This window comes from Arachis ipaensis, chromosome B03 (assembly GCF_000816755.2).
Source record: "Arachis ipaensis cultivar K30076 chromosome B03, Araip1.1, whole genome shotgun sequence".
Taxonomy (NCBI): Eukaryota; Viridiplantae; Streptophyta; class Magnoliopsida; order Fabales; family Fabaceae; genus Arachis; species Arachis ipaensis.
In genome coordinates this window covers 130,177,758-130,194,361 of record NC_029787.2, presented here as the reverse complement: position 1 = coordinate 130,194,361, position 16,604 = coordinate 130,177,758, and the positions used below count along the sequence as shown (strand labels likewise).

Genomic DNA, 16,604 nt, shown 5'->3' with positions numbered 1-16,604 from the left:
TTATATTTAGTTTATTACTAAATAAAATACAAAAATAATAATATTTATATCTCTATTTTTTATATCTTATTTCATAACCAAATGCATAAATTTTAGAATAAGAGAAGAAATTAGTCAAATTTTGTCCTTAATAGATGAGATATGCAATAAAATTTATTAACGTAGATCTAACATGTAGCTTATTATAAACTATTTATTAAACATTAAACATGAAATGTTGTCAAACTTAATTTGGTCAAATCTATTAAAAATTTTGATAATTGTTACGGCCCAACCCAGTTGGTGGGGCGGTTGACCCGGCCCACAGGTAACTCGATCTATGCGATCGAATTGGTGCGCACAACCCGTCCGGCCTTACGACCCGGACACACACCCCCGCTGCCAGCTGCATGACAGCTGTAGGGAAAGAAGCTTCCTGAAAGGAGGCCTCCCCATGTGGGGCCCGCCCTACTAACAGGTTATATAAGGGGAGGGTCCTACCCCTCCCCCAAGGTACGTCATCATACCCTTTACTCTCATACCACCTGCATATTTTTCTGACTTGAACGTCGGAGTGTCCTTGCAGGTGGCACCCCCCTCATCTCATGAAGAGCTCGAGAAGTCGGAACTCACGCCTCACACGCCCCACATCCAGATGAAGGTTGGGACCCACCTTCACACTCAGAAGACATCCCCGAACCGTCCGAAAACCGACTAGCCGGACATTGGCACCGTCTGTGGGGACAAGTCGATATCGACTTTATTTTGGGCCCAGTAGTGGCGGACGACGGAGGCGAGCCCCGCGGGGAGGGAATGAACCCAGAAGCGGGAGGGTAGCCACAGGGGCTCCCTCTCGCGAGCGCACCAGATCCCCCCTGCGGCAACCCGAGAGACGACCCTTTGGGGGAACAGGTAGTGATAGCGCTAGAATAATACAAGAACTGCGTTACAGAGTGTAAAACTTAGAACGGGAAGTGGCTAGCAGAGAGCGCCATCAACCGACTCCGAGTCAAGAGCGTTCCCGATCTCCTCAAAGGAGAGAGAGGAGTCTCCGAAGAAGTCGTTCCAGGCGCACTCCAAGCCCCCCGGACAGAGTCAGAGAGCCAGGAAAGTAGGGAAGTACCCAGGAGATGACGAGATCCCGTGATTTACTCCCGATCACCGACAGGAGACACCGTAGAGGAAGACCGAGAAGGCAGTAGAGAAAGACCAAGGAGAAGCCGACCACAGCAAGAAGACAACAGAAAGAGGTCAAGGAGAAGCCGACCACACAGAGAAGACAGTAGAGAAAGACCGGGAAAAAGGCGACAACTGGTGGTCATGGGAGCAACCCCTTTCCACCATTCAATCTTGGAAGTCCGGCTACCGAAGCACTTCGATAAGCCAACGGACATGAAGTATGATAGGACCCAAGACCCCCAGGAGCCCCTAACGACCTTTGAGGCTAGGATGAACCTGGAAGGGGTGGGCGATGAAGTAAGGTGTCGCGCTTTCCCTGTAACCTTAGCAGGGCCGGCAAATTGTTGGTTCAACGCCCTTCCCCAGGGCTCGATAACCACCTTTGCCGACATCAGTCGGGCTTTCTTGGCTCAGTTCACCACACGAATCGCTAAGGCAAAGTACCCAATTAATTTGCTAGGGGTAACTCAAAGGATCGGCTAGCCGACCCGAAAGTACCTGAACAAATTCAACGACGAGTGTTTGGAGATCGACGATCTAACCGATTCGGTGGCCAGCTTGTGCTTGACGAACGGGTTACTGAACGAGGATTTTAGAAAACATCTCACTACCAAGCCTGTGTGGACAATGCAAGAGATTCAAAATGTCGCCAGGGAGTATATTAATGATGAGGAAGTCAGCCAGGTCATGGGGGCCAATAAGCGGCAACTTGCCTACTCCAGTGTTTGCCCACCCGGCAGTGGGGAAAGGTCAAAGGAGCACTCCAAAGACGGAGCGCCCGCTAAAACCTTCAAACCGTTTGCCCGGGTAGGGAAGTTCACCAACTACACCCCCTAGCAGCTCCAATCGTTGAAGTCTATCAACAGATCGCCGACAAGGGCATCCTGTCTAAACCCCGACAACTCAAGGACAGGACGGGAAGAAACAAAAACCTCTATTGCGACTATCACAAGGGCTATGGGCACAAGACCCAAGACTGCTTCGACTTGAAGGATGCTCTGGAGCAGGCCATTCGGGAAGGAAAGTTGGACGAATTCTCTCACCTTATCAGGGAACCAAGGAGGCGGGATCATGATCGGTCCAACGAAGACAAAGGCCACACTGTAAAGCAAAGACGAGAGCCCGAGGAGAATAATGAGCGCGGCCTCATTGTTGTAAATGTGGTAGTCGGTAGAGATGCTCCCCCCAGATCGAAGTCAGCTAGCAAAAAGGACGCCAAGGTCTTAGCTATGTCCTCAGGCTCCATGCCATCCGCCCGGAGGGTACCATCGATATCATTCGGCCCTGAAGACCAATGGGTTGACGACGTCACGGAGAACCCTCCGATGGTGATTACAGCTAGGGTTGGAACCGGCATAGTAAAACGGATCCTGGTGGACACGGGAGCTGATTCGAACATCATGTTTTGCAATGTGTTTGATGCTTTGGGCCTACGGGATACCGACTTGAGGGGCCACCAACATGGTGTGGTCAGCCTAGGGGATAATTTCATCAAGCCTGACGGAATAGTGTCCCTCCCGATCTTCATTGGCGGAGGCCGGGGGAAGAGATCGCTGATGGCGGAGTTTGTTGTCCTGAGGGACTCCACGGCCTACAACCTCATCTTAGGAAGGATAACCATCAACGAGTTTGGAGCGGTGATTTGCACCAAGCTACTGTTAATGAAATTTGTTGCTGATGATGGATCGGTAGGCTCCATCTGAGGAGATTTGGAAGCGGCAGTCGCGTGCGACAACGCCAGCCTCTCCCTGAGGAAAAAATCCAAAGAAGCATCCGGTGTCTTTCTCGCCGACCTGGACGCCAGGGTTGATGACAAACTTAGACCGGAGCCCGAAGGAGACCTCGAGAAGTTCAGGGTCGGCGACTCGGAGGAGAAGTTCACCTTCGTGAACAGAAACCTGCCCCATGATTTGAAAGAACCTTTGGTGGAAATGATCAGAGCTAACGACGACCTGTTCGCCTGGACGCCGGCCGACATGCCGGGGATAGACCCCGGTTTATGTCACACCGCCTAGCTGTGAGGGCAGAGGCCAAGCCAGTTGCTCAAAGAAGAAGGAAAATGTCTCGAGAAAGGGCGAAAGAGGTGGCCAGGCAAACGGCCAGCCTACTTGAAGCGGGGTTTATCCGGGAACTCGACTACTCGACCTGGCTGTCGAATGTAGTTTTAGTCAAAAAGCCCAGCGGGAAGTGGAGAATGTGTGTGGATTATTTCGATCTTAACAAAGCATGTCCCAAGGATTCCTTTCCCCTTCCCCAACATTGATGCTCTTATGGATGCGGCAGCGGGGTACTGATATCTGAGTTTCATGGATGCCTATTCTGTGTACAATCAGATACCGATGCACCGACCAGACGAAGAGAAGACGACATTTATAACCCAAAGAGGAGTGGAGGCCAACCCGGAGAAGTGTGAAGCAATCCTACAAATTAAGAGCCCGAGATGTGTGAAAGAAGTCCAAAGGTTGGCAGGAAGACTCACCGCGTTATCCCGTTTGCTCGGTGCGTCGGCAGCCAAAGCCTTGCCATTCTTCTACAAATGAAGAAGGGGATTGTGTTTGATTGGACCCCGGCATGTGAAGAGGCCTTCAAGCACTTCAAGGAGATAATCTCGGCACCGCCTATCCTCGGGAAGCCTAAGGGCAAAGAAGCACTATACCTGTACTTGGTAATAACAGACGAGGTGCTAGCGGCGGTCTTGGTACGAGAAGAAGGAAAGGTCCAACAACTAGTGTATTTTGTAAGTAAAACATTACAGGGAGCGGAGCTGAGGTACAATAAGCTGAAGAAGCTAGCATATGCACTCCTGACCTCTCCCGTAGGCTGCGACAATATTTTCAAGGACACCAGGTAATCATGAGGACGGACCAGGCAATACGCTAGGTGCTCCAGAAACCCGATCTGGCGGGAAGGATGATGACCTGGGCTATAGAGCTGTCTCAATACGACTTGCAATACGAACCCAGGAATGCGATCAAAGCTCAAGCTATGGCTGATTTTCTAGTAGAAGTAACAGGAAACCCTACCGAGACACTGAACACATGGTGGAAACTCCATGTGGACGGAGCATCCAACCAAACATCTGGAGGAGCAGGGATCATCCTGGAAAATCCAACTGGATTCGTATATGAGCAGTCAGTCAAGTTTGAATTTCCGGTGTCAAACAATCAGGCCGAATACGAGGTCTTGTTGGGCGGCTTAGTCCTAGCAAGAGAGGTCGGAGCCACCAGATTAGAAATATGTAGTGACTCGCAAGTCGTGACCTCGCAGATCAATGGGACGTACCAGGCCAGAGATTCGCTATTGCAGAAGTATTTGGAGAAAGTCAAGGAGTTGAGCAAGCAATTCGAAGAAGTCACGGTGCAGTATGTACCCAGAGAGAGAAACACACGGGCAGACGTCCTGTCAAAACTGGCGAGCACAAAGCCAGGAACGGGGAACCGATCTCTCATTCAAGGTTTGGTAAAAGAACCGGCTGTGACCTTGCATTTATCCCAGGAAGATCCCTCCTGGATGGACCCAATCACCGATTTCTTAGAAAGCGGTAAACTTCCTAGTGACGAGAAATCGGCAAAGGCCACAAGGCGAGAAGCGGCCAAGTACGCAATCATAAAAGGCTAGTTGTTTAAGAATGGCCTTAACCAACCCCTGTTGAAGTGCCTGCGTCCCGACCAAACAAACTACGTGTTCAGAAAAGTCCACGAAGGATGTTGTGGTCACCACATCGGAGGGAAGGCCTTAGCCAAAAAGCTCGTCAGAGCCGGTTATTACTGGCCCTCTATGATGGCGGATTCTAAAGAATTCATGAAAAAGTGCAGAAGATGCCATGAGAATGCCAACTTCCACAAAGCACCAGCAGCCGACTTGAGCCTACTAACGGTTTCCCAACCTTGCTCGCAATGAAGAATCGACCTGTTAGGACCCTTCCCGATCGGGCCAGGGCAGGTCAAGTACCTAATAGTGGCCATTGACTATTATACAGAGTGGGTAGAGGCCGAGCCGTTAGCTAGTATATCCTCGGCAAACTGTCAGAAGTTCATGTGGAGACAGGTAATAGCCAGGTTTGGAATCCCGGAAGTCGTCATCTCGGATAATGGGACGCAGTTCGCTGATAAGAAGTTCGGAGAGTTCCTTGTCGGCTTGGGTATAAAGCAAAAGTTCTCATCAATGGAACATCCCCAAACTAATGGTCAAGTTGAGGCTGCGAACAAGGTTATCCTACAAGGCCTCAAAAAGCGACTTGACCAAAAAAAGGAAGCATGGGCAGACGAGTTAGCGTCAGTCCTCTGGTCCTACCGCACAACTCAGCAGTTTTTTACTGGGGAGACCCTCTTCCGACTCACATATGGGGTAGAGGCAATAATACCTGTGGAGATTGGTGAGCCGAGCCCACGGCTACTCTTAGGAGGGGTTGGGGAAGCCGTAGAAAAGGATTTGATAGACGAGGCCAGGGAGATGGCCCATTTATCAGAAACGGCGTTAAAGCAAAGAATGGCCCTGCGCTACAATGTGAATGTGCTCAAAAGAGAGTTTGAACAGGATGACCTGGTCCTAAGGCGCAATGATATTGGGCTCCCGACACCAGGGGAAGGAAAGCTGATGGCAAACTGGGAAAGCCCATATAGAGTAAAAGAGATGATCGGCAATGGGGCCTACAAGTTGGAACGGCTGGACGGCAAAGAAGTCTCGAGAACATGGAACGCGGGCAATTTGAGAAGATTCTATTCCTAGGCCAAACCCACCGACCGGACAACCAACCTGCCGTTCCAGCCTACTTAGTACGACATTACTTTATGATGGATTATTTGTCCTTGTCATATATTTGCTATCATTTTATATTTGGACCATTTACCACTACTATTTATCTACTACTTGTCATCTCCTTTTCCCATTCATTATTATTAATTAAGCTACCATGACGAGTAAGCAATTTCATAACAACACGGTGCCCTGGGACTGATCACCCCGGGAACCACGAAAGTAACGAACGCCATAATATGCGACTGTTGAAATGATAAAAGCCACAACCTGGCTTCACTAATTACCGGCAAGACGGTAAAACGTTCACAAGCAAACAGTTAATACCAACAAAACGGTAAAAGAACATAAAGATACTTAAGCGCCGACAAGGCGGGAAACAAGCGGTTTGTCACATGCCGATCAGGCGGCAAACAGATTCAAACTGTTCAAAAGGATTACAAAGTTTACAAAAGTTACAAAAACAAACAAGTTACAAGAACACAAGTCACTTCTTCGGCATATCAACGATCATGCCATCCCTAATAGTCTTGAAAACGCCAACAGCTGAGGTGTCAAAATCGGGAGCCAACAGCTTTACTTGAGCTTTGAGGGCCTCCTCGGTCATCAAGATAGCGTTCTTACCCTGCTTCACAGTGTCTTTGTACTTCTTAAATTCAGTAGCTTCACCCTGGGCCGCCTTGGCCGACGAGAGAGCCTCATCGCGTTCCTTCTCTAGCACGACCACCCGACCCTGAGCAGTGTTAAGTTGACTTTTTAGCGTGAGCTCTCACTCGGTAAGACGCGCCACAGAGGCGTCAGCGATCTTGACCTTTTCTTTAGCAATCTTGACTTCCTCCTCAGCAACCTTGACCTTCTCCTCGGCTGTCTTGGCCCTCTCCTTGGCAGCAGCAAGTTGCTCCCGAAGCAACTTCACCTTATCTCTATACTTGGTGTTGGCCTTGACAAAGGACTCAAGTTTCGTTTCCAAAGACCGCGTTCCCGCCTTCCTCGCTATAGCGGCTCTTCGGAGCAAAGTGCGGTACATCCATCTCGCTTGCGAAGCGAGGTCCCACCGTAAAAGAAGTCCTCCATGCCGGGAAGCAGCTGGGAATCGATAAAGTTTCCGGCATCAAAGTTCTTCTCCATAACGATGAGAACCCCCTCAAGACTGGAAGACGGCCTCTTTTTTCTTGGATTGTCAACCAACACCTTAACTTCAAGACTAGAAGACGACTTCTTTTTCCTTGGATTGTCACCCTCCTCCTCAGCCTCCGGGTCCCCCTCTGGTCGGGGTCCCAAACCAGTCCCTGCCTCCTACTGAGGACCCGAAGCGGCGCTGGTTCTGGGCCCTTCCTCCTGGGTAGGTTGGGACTGGACCTCAGGCTCAATGACGTCGTTAGCCGGCACTCCCTGGGCAGGGGTAGCGGAGTCATCATCACTGCCATCAGCCAAGAAAGTATTGAACAAGGTATCAAGTCCTGTTACCTCGGCAGACATTGACACTGTAACAAGATACGGAAACCTGTTAGTCGTCAAATTGGCCGGATAAATAAGGGTAAGGGTAAACACAGGAAAATTACTAGACGGCTACTCACATATATAATTCCTAGCCATGTCCCGATCACCCATAAGGAGATGAGGGTTAACAAGATTCTTCCCCAAAACAGCCAACAATACGTCGGCAACCCTCTTATTCTCAAGAGATAATCCCTTATACGTTATTTTGGTAAAGGCGTTAGCTCTCGCCCCAAAACTCTAGTAAGTCGGTATGCGACGTTCCTCTTCTAACGTCAACCAAAAGGGGTGCCGACCTTCCGCCAGGCGAACTTTGAAATACTTATCCTTAAAACCATGATAAGAATCTTCGAATATGCCGAAGATTCTTTGGCCTTGGGCCACCCGGAAGGACATGAAGCCCTTTTTAGCCTTCCCCTCTTTCAAAGGATTTGTTAGAGTAAAAAGAAAAAGAAACACTTCAACGGAGACTGGCAGCTCAAGATACTCACACACCATCTCGAAACAGCGAATTGAGGCCCAACTGTTCGGATGCAATTGGGACAGCGCCACGTCACAACAGTTAAGTAACACCATTTGAAAAGGGGAGAAGGGGAGGCGAACTCCCAGGCGGGTGAACATGGCCTTATACAACCACATCCAATCGGGGACCTGGGGAGAGTGCATATTTAGTTGGAATATTCGTTCGTTGTCGGCGGGAACGAAAGCTGCATAATTAGCCTCCTCGTCAGTTCCTCCGCAAAGACAATCGGCCCGTCGGAACTTGTCAAGTTCCTCCAGGGACATTTGGTTTGGGGTTTCCTTCACATCTGAAATCACCCAAGCATATCGGTCATAGGGCGCCAGTCTCACGACCCTCACGACAGAACGCTGGGTCATACCTACAGTGGGGCACCACCTAATATTAGTCTAAGAAGCCGGGAAGCCGGTAATAATACCAGAAACTATAATTCACCTATTCAACAACTATAAAACAATGTATAAATCTACAGCCAAGAGCAAGTCCAGAAAAGCAAAATCCTAGAATGGTAACCCCCTATAGTATTTTCCTAATGCTAAAACGCCAGCAAACATGCAATTCAAATCAAGAGTGCAATGCACATGCAAAATCAGGAAGATGAACGACGAAAATAAACAACTCTACACTAATACTAGAGAAAAGAATATGGAGCTTACCAGGGTAATGGCGATGATCAGGGAGGATCGAAAAACTAAGAAAGATCTGGACAAAGCAGGGGCTTGCAGTGAAGATTTTGGGGAGAGAATGGAGAAAGCAAAGGAAACGCAGCGGCAATACAATGAAACTAAAATGAAACCAAAGGAAAACTAAAAAGAAACCAACTCTAAGAAGCGCGAAGGGCAGGGGTAAAATAGTCTTTTCTCGCGGGATTTTGAATTGCCCATTAACAGCATTAAATGCTCGGCACGAGGAACGAGATGACAAAAAACGTTGCCTAGTAACGAACAGGCACACACGCCTTTGGAAGGCGCGTCCTCCATACGGACGACCAACCAGACGACGACACGTGAAAGAGAAAACAAAACGCGCCACCAACGGCGCTCACGGCCATAGCTGGCGCGTTGGGGGCACTGTTACGGCCCAGCCCAGCTGGTGGGGTGGTCGACCCGGCCTACGGGTAACCCGATCTATGCAATCAGATCTGCGCGCACAACCCGTCCGGCCTTACGACCCGGACACNNCTACTGACAGGGTATATAAGGGAGGGTCCTACACCTCCCCTAAGGTACGTCATCATAACCTTTACTCTCATACCACCTGCATATTTTTCTAACTTGAGCGTCAGAGTGTCCTTGCAGGTGGCACCCCCCTCATCTCACGAAGAGCTCGGGAAGTCAGAACTCACGCCTCACACGCCCCAGATCCAGACCAAGGTTGGGACCCGCCTTCACACTCAGAAGACATCCCCGAATCATCCGAAAACTGACTAGCCGGACAATAATTAAAAAAATAAATTAAAATATATAATGAATAAAAGTCAAAGATATTAAATATATTTACAAATAAAACTATATATTTATATATTTTCATAAGTTTTTTTCAGTGATTAGAAAGAAAACAAACAACAACCAAGAAAGGAAAAGACAAACAAAATACTGCTTAAGAAAGGTAGTCTCGCTGAATATTACTCTCAAATTTCTTCCAAGACAACGGAATCTCCACTTAGGGAGAAAGGGTCCTCATTGTAGTCTTTGACAGGATAGATGTCTGCTACTGTATTTGTATCTCTCAAGATCAATCGAAGATCAGCATGCCATTTTCAAGACATGATATCTTGGATTTTCAACACTAAATGATCAATAAAACCATAGTAATCCTGTAAATTATTGACAATAATAAAGGCCTCTACACAGCCTGTCTCACATATAATATCTCTTTGTCTCGAGTCTCAAGCTAAAAGAAAGCCTCTCCAAATACCAAACAATTCTCCTTGCAGAGTACTATGACTCTCTTCCAATCTCTGCTAACACAGGCAAAACCAACTCGAGCACCATTGCCATGATAATTAGCATCACAATTAATCTTAAAGGTACCCACCGAGGAAAAATCCAAGAGCTACTAATAGTGGAGGGGATAGACACTCGTTGCAACTCAAAAATATTTTGGAGCTCCATTTCCAAGGACAAAGCCATACCAGTCACCTCGTCCGTGGTCCAAAAGGCTTGTGGGGATATAAGATCTTGTTATTCCTCGAACGCCAAATCCACCAGAGACTAGAAAAGAATCTAAAGGGGCGCTATTTGCTATTATGTAAGAACTAACTCATCAAATCCAGTGGTTGGCCGGAGATCTCCAAAGCTTGCCAAACTAGCTGGGCTTTTGGACAATTCAAATGCAATGTAAAACCGATTCCTGATCTGAGAAACATCGTGGACAGCTATCCATGAGCGAAATACCCGTCCTAAAACGAAATGCAGCAGTAGGAAAAGCCTCCCGAAGACATAGCTAGGCCAAGAATTTGTGCTTTTCTAGAACATGTTGTCGCCAAAGCCAAAGTCAATTCCCCCTATCGTCCCAACTAAACATCTTCTTACTGAGCCAGAAATAACCACTACGTGCGTCATAAACCTTTGAAGTCGCACCAGTCCAACAACAACCGACCTTTGAACCAACTTGAACATCCGAATTGTAAGAGTTGATGTTGTTCTGTAGAGACTGATTAAGAGAAGAATAGATATTCTCAAGGTTCCATTGTCCAGATGACCAAAAGTCCAAGATTCAAAGATCCGAATCAGAAATGTGAACATAATTCATCTCATGATACAGTCGCTCCTCTCTTCTCCATTTCGAAAACCAAAAGTTCTGTTCTAAATCCCTAATGCACCAAATAAAACCTTTCTTTAAGATATCCCAAACTCGACATACACTCTTCCAAACATAAGATTCCCTGCCTTGAGACCAACTGAAGAATTCATCCTTAGACGAATGGTATTTCTCCATCAACAGTTAAATCCATAGCTTTTAGAATGGTGAAAAAGTTGTCAAGAAGAGAAATATTAGTACAAAAAGGATCTCTAATTTCCATCCCCCCAAACTTCTTAGGGGTGACCAACACCTTCCAGTTAACTAGATTCAGGCCTCTACCATCAGCTTGACCCTTCCATAGAAAATTTCGCATCATGGATTCTATCTTATTAGTTACTCCTTTCTTATTAGTTACCCCTTTAGGGAAGAGAGATACCTGCATGTGATAAGTAGGAATCGCAATCAGTACTAAATTGAGCAAACAAAGTTTGCCCGCCTTATTAAGCAATCTCCCTTTCCAGCTGGCTAGCCTTCCCCGAATCTTATCCAAAATATCGTTGAAAGTTGCTTGTGTCACCCGAGAGTGATTAAGGTTCACCCCTAATTACTTGCCCAAGTTCTAGACGAATCTGATGGAAGATACTCCGGTGAAAATCTCTTTTTTTTTTTGTCGCTGAAACATTCCTGGAACATAGCGCTTTAGATTTCTCTACATTAACCTTCATCCCAGAGGCTTTGCAGAAGTTTTCCAAAGCTACCAATACAGTTTGAACTTACTGTTTTTTGGCTTTATAGAAAAGAAGCAAATTATCGGAAAACATCAAATAAGAAATTCTTGGACCCTCTTTAGAAACCACAACCGGCTTTCACAAGCCCCTATCAACTTGTTGATTAATAGAATAGGACAATCTCTCTATACGCAACACAAATAGATACGGTGATATATGGTCTCCTTGCCTAAGATCCTTGCTCGGAGTGAAGCTATTTAATCTATCTCTATTCCAGAGGATAAACAGCGAGGAAGCAGTGACACAATGCATAATTAGATTGACTATCAGAGGAAGAAAGCCAAAACTCACAAGGGTTTGTTTCAGAAACTCCCAATCCACTATATCGTACGCTTTCTCCAGATCAATCTTAAAGGCCATGGTGCCTTTCTTTGACTTTATCTTCTTCATGAAATGGATAACCTCTTGTGCTACAATAATGTTGTCTGGAGTTCCTCTCCCCAGAATAAACCCTCCTTGAAGGGGCCCAACAATCTCTTTGAGATGAGGACGAAGTCTATTGACCAGTACTTTCATTATAACTTTGTAAACCACATTACAGAGACTAATAGGTCGGAAATCCTTCATGGAAACCGGATTTTCTACCTTCGGGATAAGAACCACAAGAGTTTCCATCATCCTTGGATTCATATCCAAATCAAAGAACGCATCACGAACCATAGTCCAAATATCAAAACTAACAATCTCCTAGTATTCTTTAAAGAAGAAAGCCTGAAACCTATCAGGGCCCGACGCCTTAAAAGAATGCATATTGAAAACAACTGACTTAACTTCTTCAAAAGTAACTGACACTGTGAGGCTACAACAGACTTCATCATTCAAAAAAGGTAGCAGCACATCACCAAAACAACCTAAATCCACATCCTCTGACTGGCAGAATAGGCGTTAATTCTAAATCTAACTTATTAAAGAATTTAGAGTGTACTTAACTTTTGTCAAATCAAACTAATTTTTTTGCAGACAGTCTAATATTTTTTCACCTGTATTTAAGAGTCCACATAAATCTTCACATATGCAATTAATATGTGATCCCCAAACCTAGTATTTTAGGGATATTTCTAAAAACACTAAAGAAGAAAAAAGTAATGAAATACCACTTGTTAAATGGTTATATAAAAGGTTTAATTATTCGGTAGGTTTTTATAATTTCATCAAATTTACAATTAAGTTTCTATATTTTTTTTTTCAATTTAGTCTCTCTCTTGATAAAAACGTTTGAAATAACAAAATATTTAGTTAAAAAAAAAACAAATATTCTCACTATTACGATAGAAAACCTAATTGAGGACACCTCCATATTTTCAAAATACTAAAAGAACTCTTGGCATTTTGTTCCAAAGTCAGAGAGTCCTAGCTTTATGTTATTCTCAGAGCTCCTATTGTCTCGTCTAGCCACGTTTTTCGTGCTCGTTGTCCGTCGCATTTTTGTATCGTTGTCCGTCACGTATTCCTTGTCTATCGCGTGCATGTCACCCTCTGCTTCATCCATGGGTCGTTCGCCGCCATCATTGCTCGTCCGTCATCACTGGTCGTCCGCCATCAGTGGACCCATCACCTCGCCGCGCCGCGTCTCTGTCCCTCCCTTGCTGCCTAAACTGTAAACCCCGGTTAAATTAGTCAATAAATTAGTTTTTATTAAGGAAGATTAGAAATGCGGATATTATATTAAATTAGGATAGAGCTCATCGAAACGAGAATTTTGACACTAATTTCGAAGAAATCGGTCCAATATTAGACCGAACGGGACGAACCGGTTGAACTGGACCCAAACCGGACCATGGGCCCAACTGGGCCAACCTTTAAATAAACCCAAGGCCCATCTTTTCCCCATTTTTGGCTGAAGTAGCGTAGCAAGCGTACAGGGAAAAGAAGGAAGAAAATCCCCCCAACGCTTATGGTGATTTTAAAATCCCGTAACTCCTCCGTCTGAGCTCCGATCGCCGTACCGTTTACAGCCACGCATCCACCGCGTCGAGCTCTACATTTTTACCGGAACAATTTCATAGGTAAGCTCTTAAATATTCTCAGCCACTCTTTTCTCCCAATTTTCAAAATACAGGAAGGGAAGTTGAATTTCTTTAATTTCTGATGTTTTAGAATCCAATTAGCTTGAGAAAAACGTTCACTCTTGCTTACGTGAAGCTTGGGTAAGGTGAGGATACGATAATTCTATTTTAATTTCATTGAATTTAAGCTTTGAGTATTAAGTTGGGTATATATGTGTTATAAATGTGTATTAGGTTGAGAATAAATAATTAGAGCTTGAAATTGTGAATATTGGAACTTGGAGGAAGCTGAGCTTAGAGTCTGTTAAATTTTGAGGAGCTGCCTTGGTTTTAAGTAAATTGATTTGGTCATTACGTGAAAATCGGCCAAGGCATGGTTTAGGTTTCTTGCATTTAATATATAATGTTCTGTGAAAACTTAGGCTAGATGACCATAGGATAAGTTGGAATGCAGGTGTATATTTAATGTTTAGTAATGGGTTGATGAATATGCTTGGTTTGGTTTGGTGATTTGTTTGTAAGATGATATTGGTTGCTAGTTGGATCTTTGAAAGGATATGTGATTGAATTGTTGATTATATGGCTATATTTTGGTTTGGTTGAATGATGATTGATGAAAAGATGTGGAGCTTGTTGAGGATTATTGTTGGCAATTTGGATTGGTGGTAATAGGTTTGAAAATAATTGGGATGGAAATTTTGAATGAAAAATGAGGTATTTTGTGTTAAAAGCCTAGGATTTATGAACTATGATTTTTAGTTGAATTTTGGTTGTTGGATTTGAATATTATATGAGTATAATTGTTGATCTGAGGTAGATTTATTGTGGTGATTGTTATGATGATGAGGAATGGTATGTTGAATTGGAAAGAATGCAGGTTTGGACCCGAAAATGGTGGCAAAGTCCGAGTTTTAGAGGAGATGCTGCCGAAATTTTATAAAAATTAGAGATTTTGTTTATATGATTATTTAAAAAGATTTAGATTCAAAGGTTATATGGTTTGATTTTGAGTTATTAAGAAAATGAGCATGTTTTAAGTTTGATTCATGTAGAAAAGAATGAATTATGTTTTGAATTGGAACTATTGATGGACGGAATGGGAGGTGTGGTAATGAAGGATAAGGATTGAATATGATTGATGTATGATGATGAATGAGATGCGATTGAGAATGATGTGGATGTTGATGAATTATAATTGAATTATTTATATGGCTTATGAATTTGAATAATCTGAGATACGAGATTTCCTAGATTAAGTGCCGTGGCTTGCCACCACGTGTGCCAGGTTGAAAACTCGATACTCTGTTGACTTTACGACGTAAGTATGACCGGGCACTATATAAATTCCCGGGAATGTTACCCCCATTGAGCAATATTGATTATTTTAGATAAAGCTATGCATAGACTCTTGGGGATGCACGTCGGGGGACAGTCTAAGGACAATTCAGACTTGTCGGGTTGGCTGGATAACTGACAGATGAGCCTCATCAGCCATAGGACAAGCATACATCATATGCATATTACTTGAACTACTTGCTTGTGCTTTAATTGGGTGTACCTATATGTACTTGCCATGCTAAATGTGAATTTATTATCTGCAGTAATTGTAACCTTCTTGTGTTTGTCTTTATCCGTCTATTTGTCTGTGAAAATGCATGATGGAGTTGGAGGTATGGAAGAACGGCAGTATGGGACTTAGATTTAAGATTAAGTTAAATTAGGTTTAAATATTCTTAGAAAACCACCTTTTATGGCTCCTATTTAATACTTTAAGCTCTATAATCTGAGTGTCGACGTTCTAGGATTGCCTCTGGCATTCCCAGGACCTTATATATTATGTGTGTGGCACCTTTACCATACTAAGAACCTCCGGTTCTCATTCCATACTATGTTGTTATTTTTCAGATGCAGGTCGAAAGGCATCTCGTTAGGCGTCTGGAATCTTGAAGCGGAGTGGTTATTGAGTAGTTTTGCTGTATAGTGATGTATATATAAGTACTTGGTTTTCTCTCCGCATAACTTGTTTATGGAGAGGCAGGACTGTGTATATGAACTTTTGGATTTTGGATATGTATATATATGTATATATGTGTGTATATTCTCCGGCCAGTCTTGACTTCGCAGGTTGAGTCAGGAGCTCGTTATTTTGTACCTTTGACTCTTTGTTCCTATTTTTGGTTACTTTACACTTGACAGCTGTAGCTTTCTTAGCACGCAAGTTAACTCATTTCTCGAGCGTTGCGCTTTTATTTCGCGATTTTTATTTCCTCTATTCTTCAAGACTCCTAGCATATTATAATTCTTCTGCTATTATATATATATATACATTTTATTTTAGAGGTCGTAATACCACATCACCTCTATTTTACGACTTAAGCGTAAAGCTCTGTGTGGTAGGGTGTTACATAAACTGCTAGTCATCGTCCTCATATTTTAGCTCTGCAACAACATGTGATAATTTAATTGATTCATGTTATCATTAGTACAATTTACATCCGGTTATACTTGTAGCATTTTTAAGGGAAAATGTGAATGCAAATATTGTCCCTCCCTTATTTCATATTTATCCTTTTCTTTGGTGTTACTCATAAATGAATCGGGAGTAAAATTCCACTCTGACCCTTAACTATTTTGCGAACTTCTATTGCACTCTTTATCAATTGAAAAATGACATTGCGGTCCCTAACTACTGTTCCTGTCAGACCTTTTGCTCCCTCTGTTAATGTCTCCATCTATAACTAACAAATATTGCTTACGTATATCGTTAACTCAACATGTGCCAAGCAACCATTTAAAGGACAAATCGTCCCCTGATCACTTAACAAAAATGATGCATTTTGCCCCTCTCTTCAATGATTTCTTCGAAGCTGATTTTGCTAATGGTTTAGATAATTTTACTCTCGGCGGAGGAGGTAGGCCGGAGACAAATCATGACGGTGATTGAACGCGATGCCTCCAGTACGATTCTAGTGGATTAGAATTTGTACAGAGATTGTAGTGATGAGCTCGCTATGACTGTGCTTGATTCATCGGGGTTGTTAGGGTTTAGTAAGATAGAATTAGGAATTGTGATAATAATGTTAACGCTATGGTTAAGGATAATGAGAAGTGTGGGGTTGGTGATGGTGATGCAAA

The 16,604-nt window shown here is 44.2% G+C and overlaps 1 protein-coding gene across 1 annotated transcript; it reads left to right on the top strand.

The window, feature by feature from the left end:
• LOC107633882 lies at positions 1,786 to 3,698 on the top strand. Its single transcript, XM_016337476.1, has 3 exons — positions 1,786 to 1,965; positions 2,025 to 2,846; positions 3,492 to 3,698. The coding sequence occupies exons 1-3, from the start codon at positions 1,786 to 1,788 to the stop codon at positions 3,696 to 3,698; spliced, it is 1,209 nt and encodes a 402-aa protein (XP_016192962.1).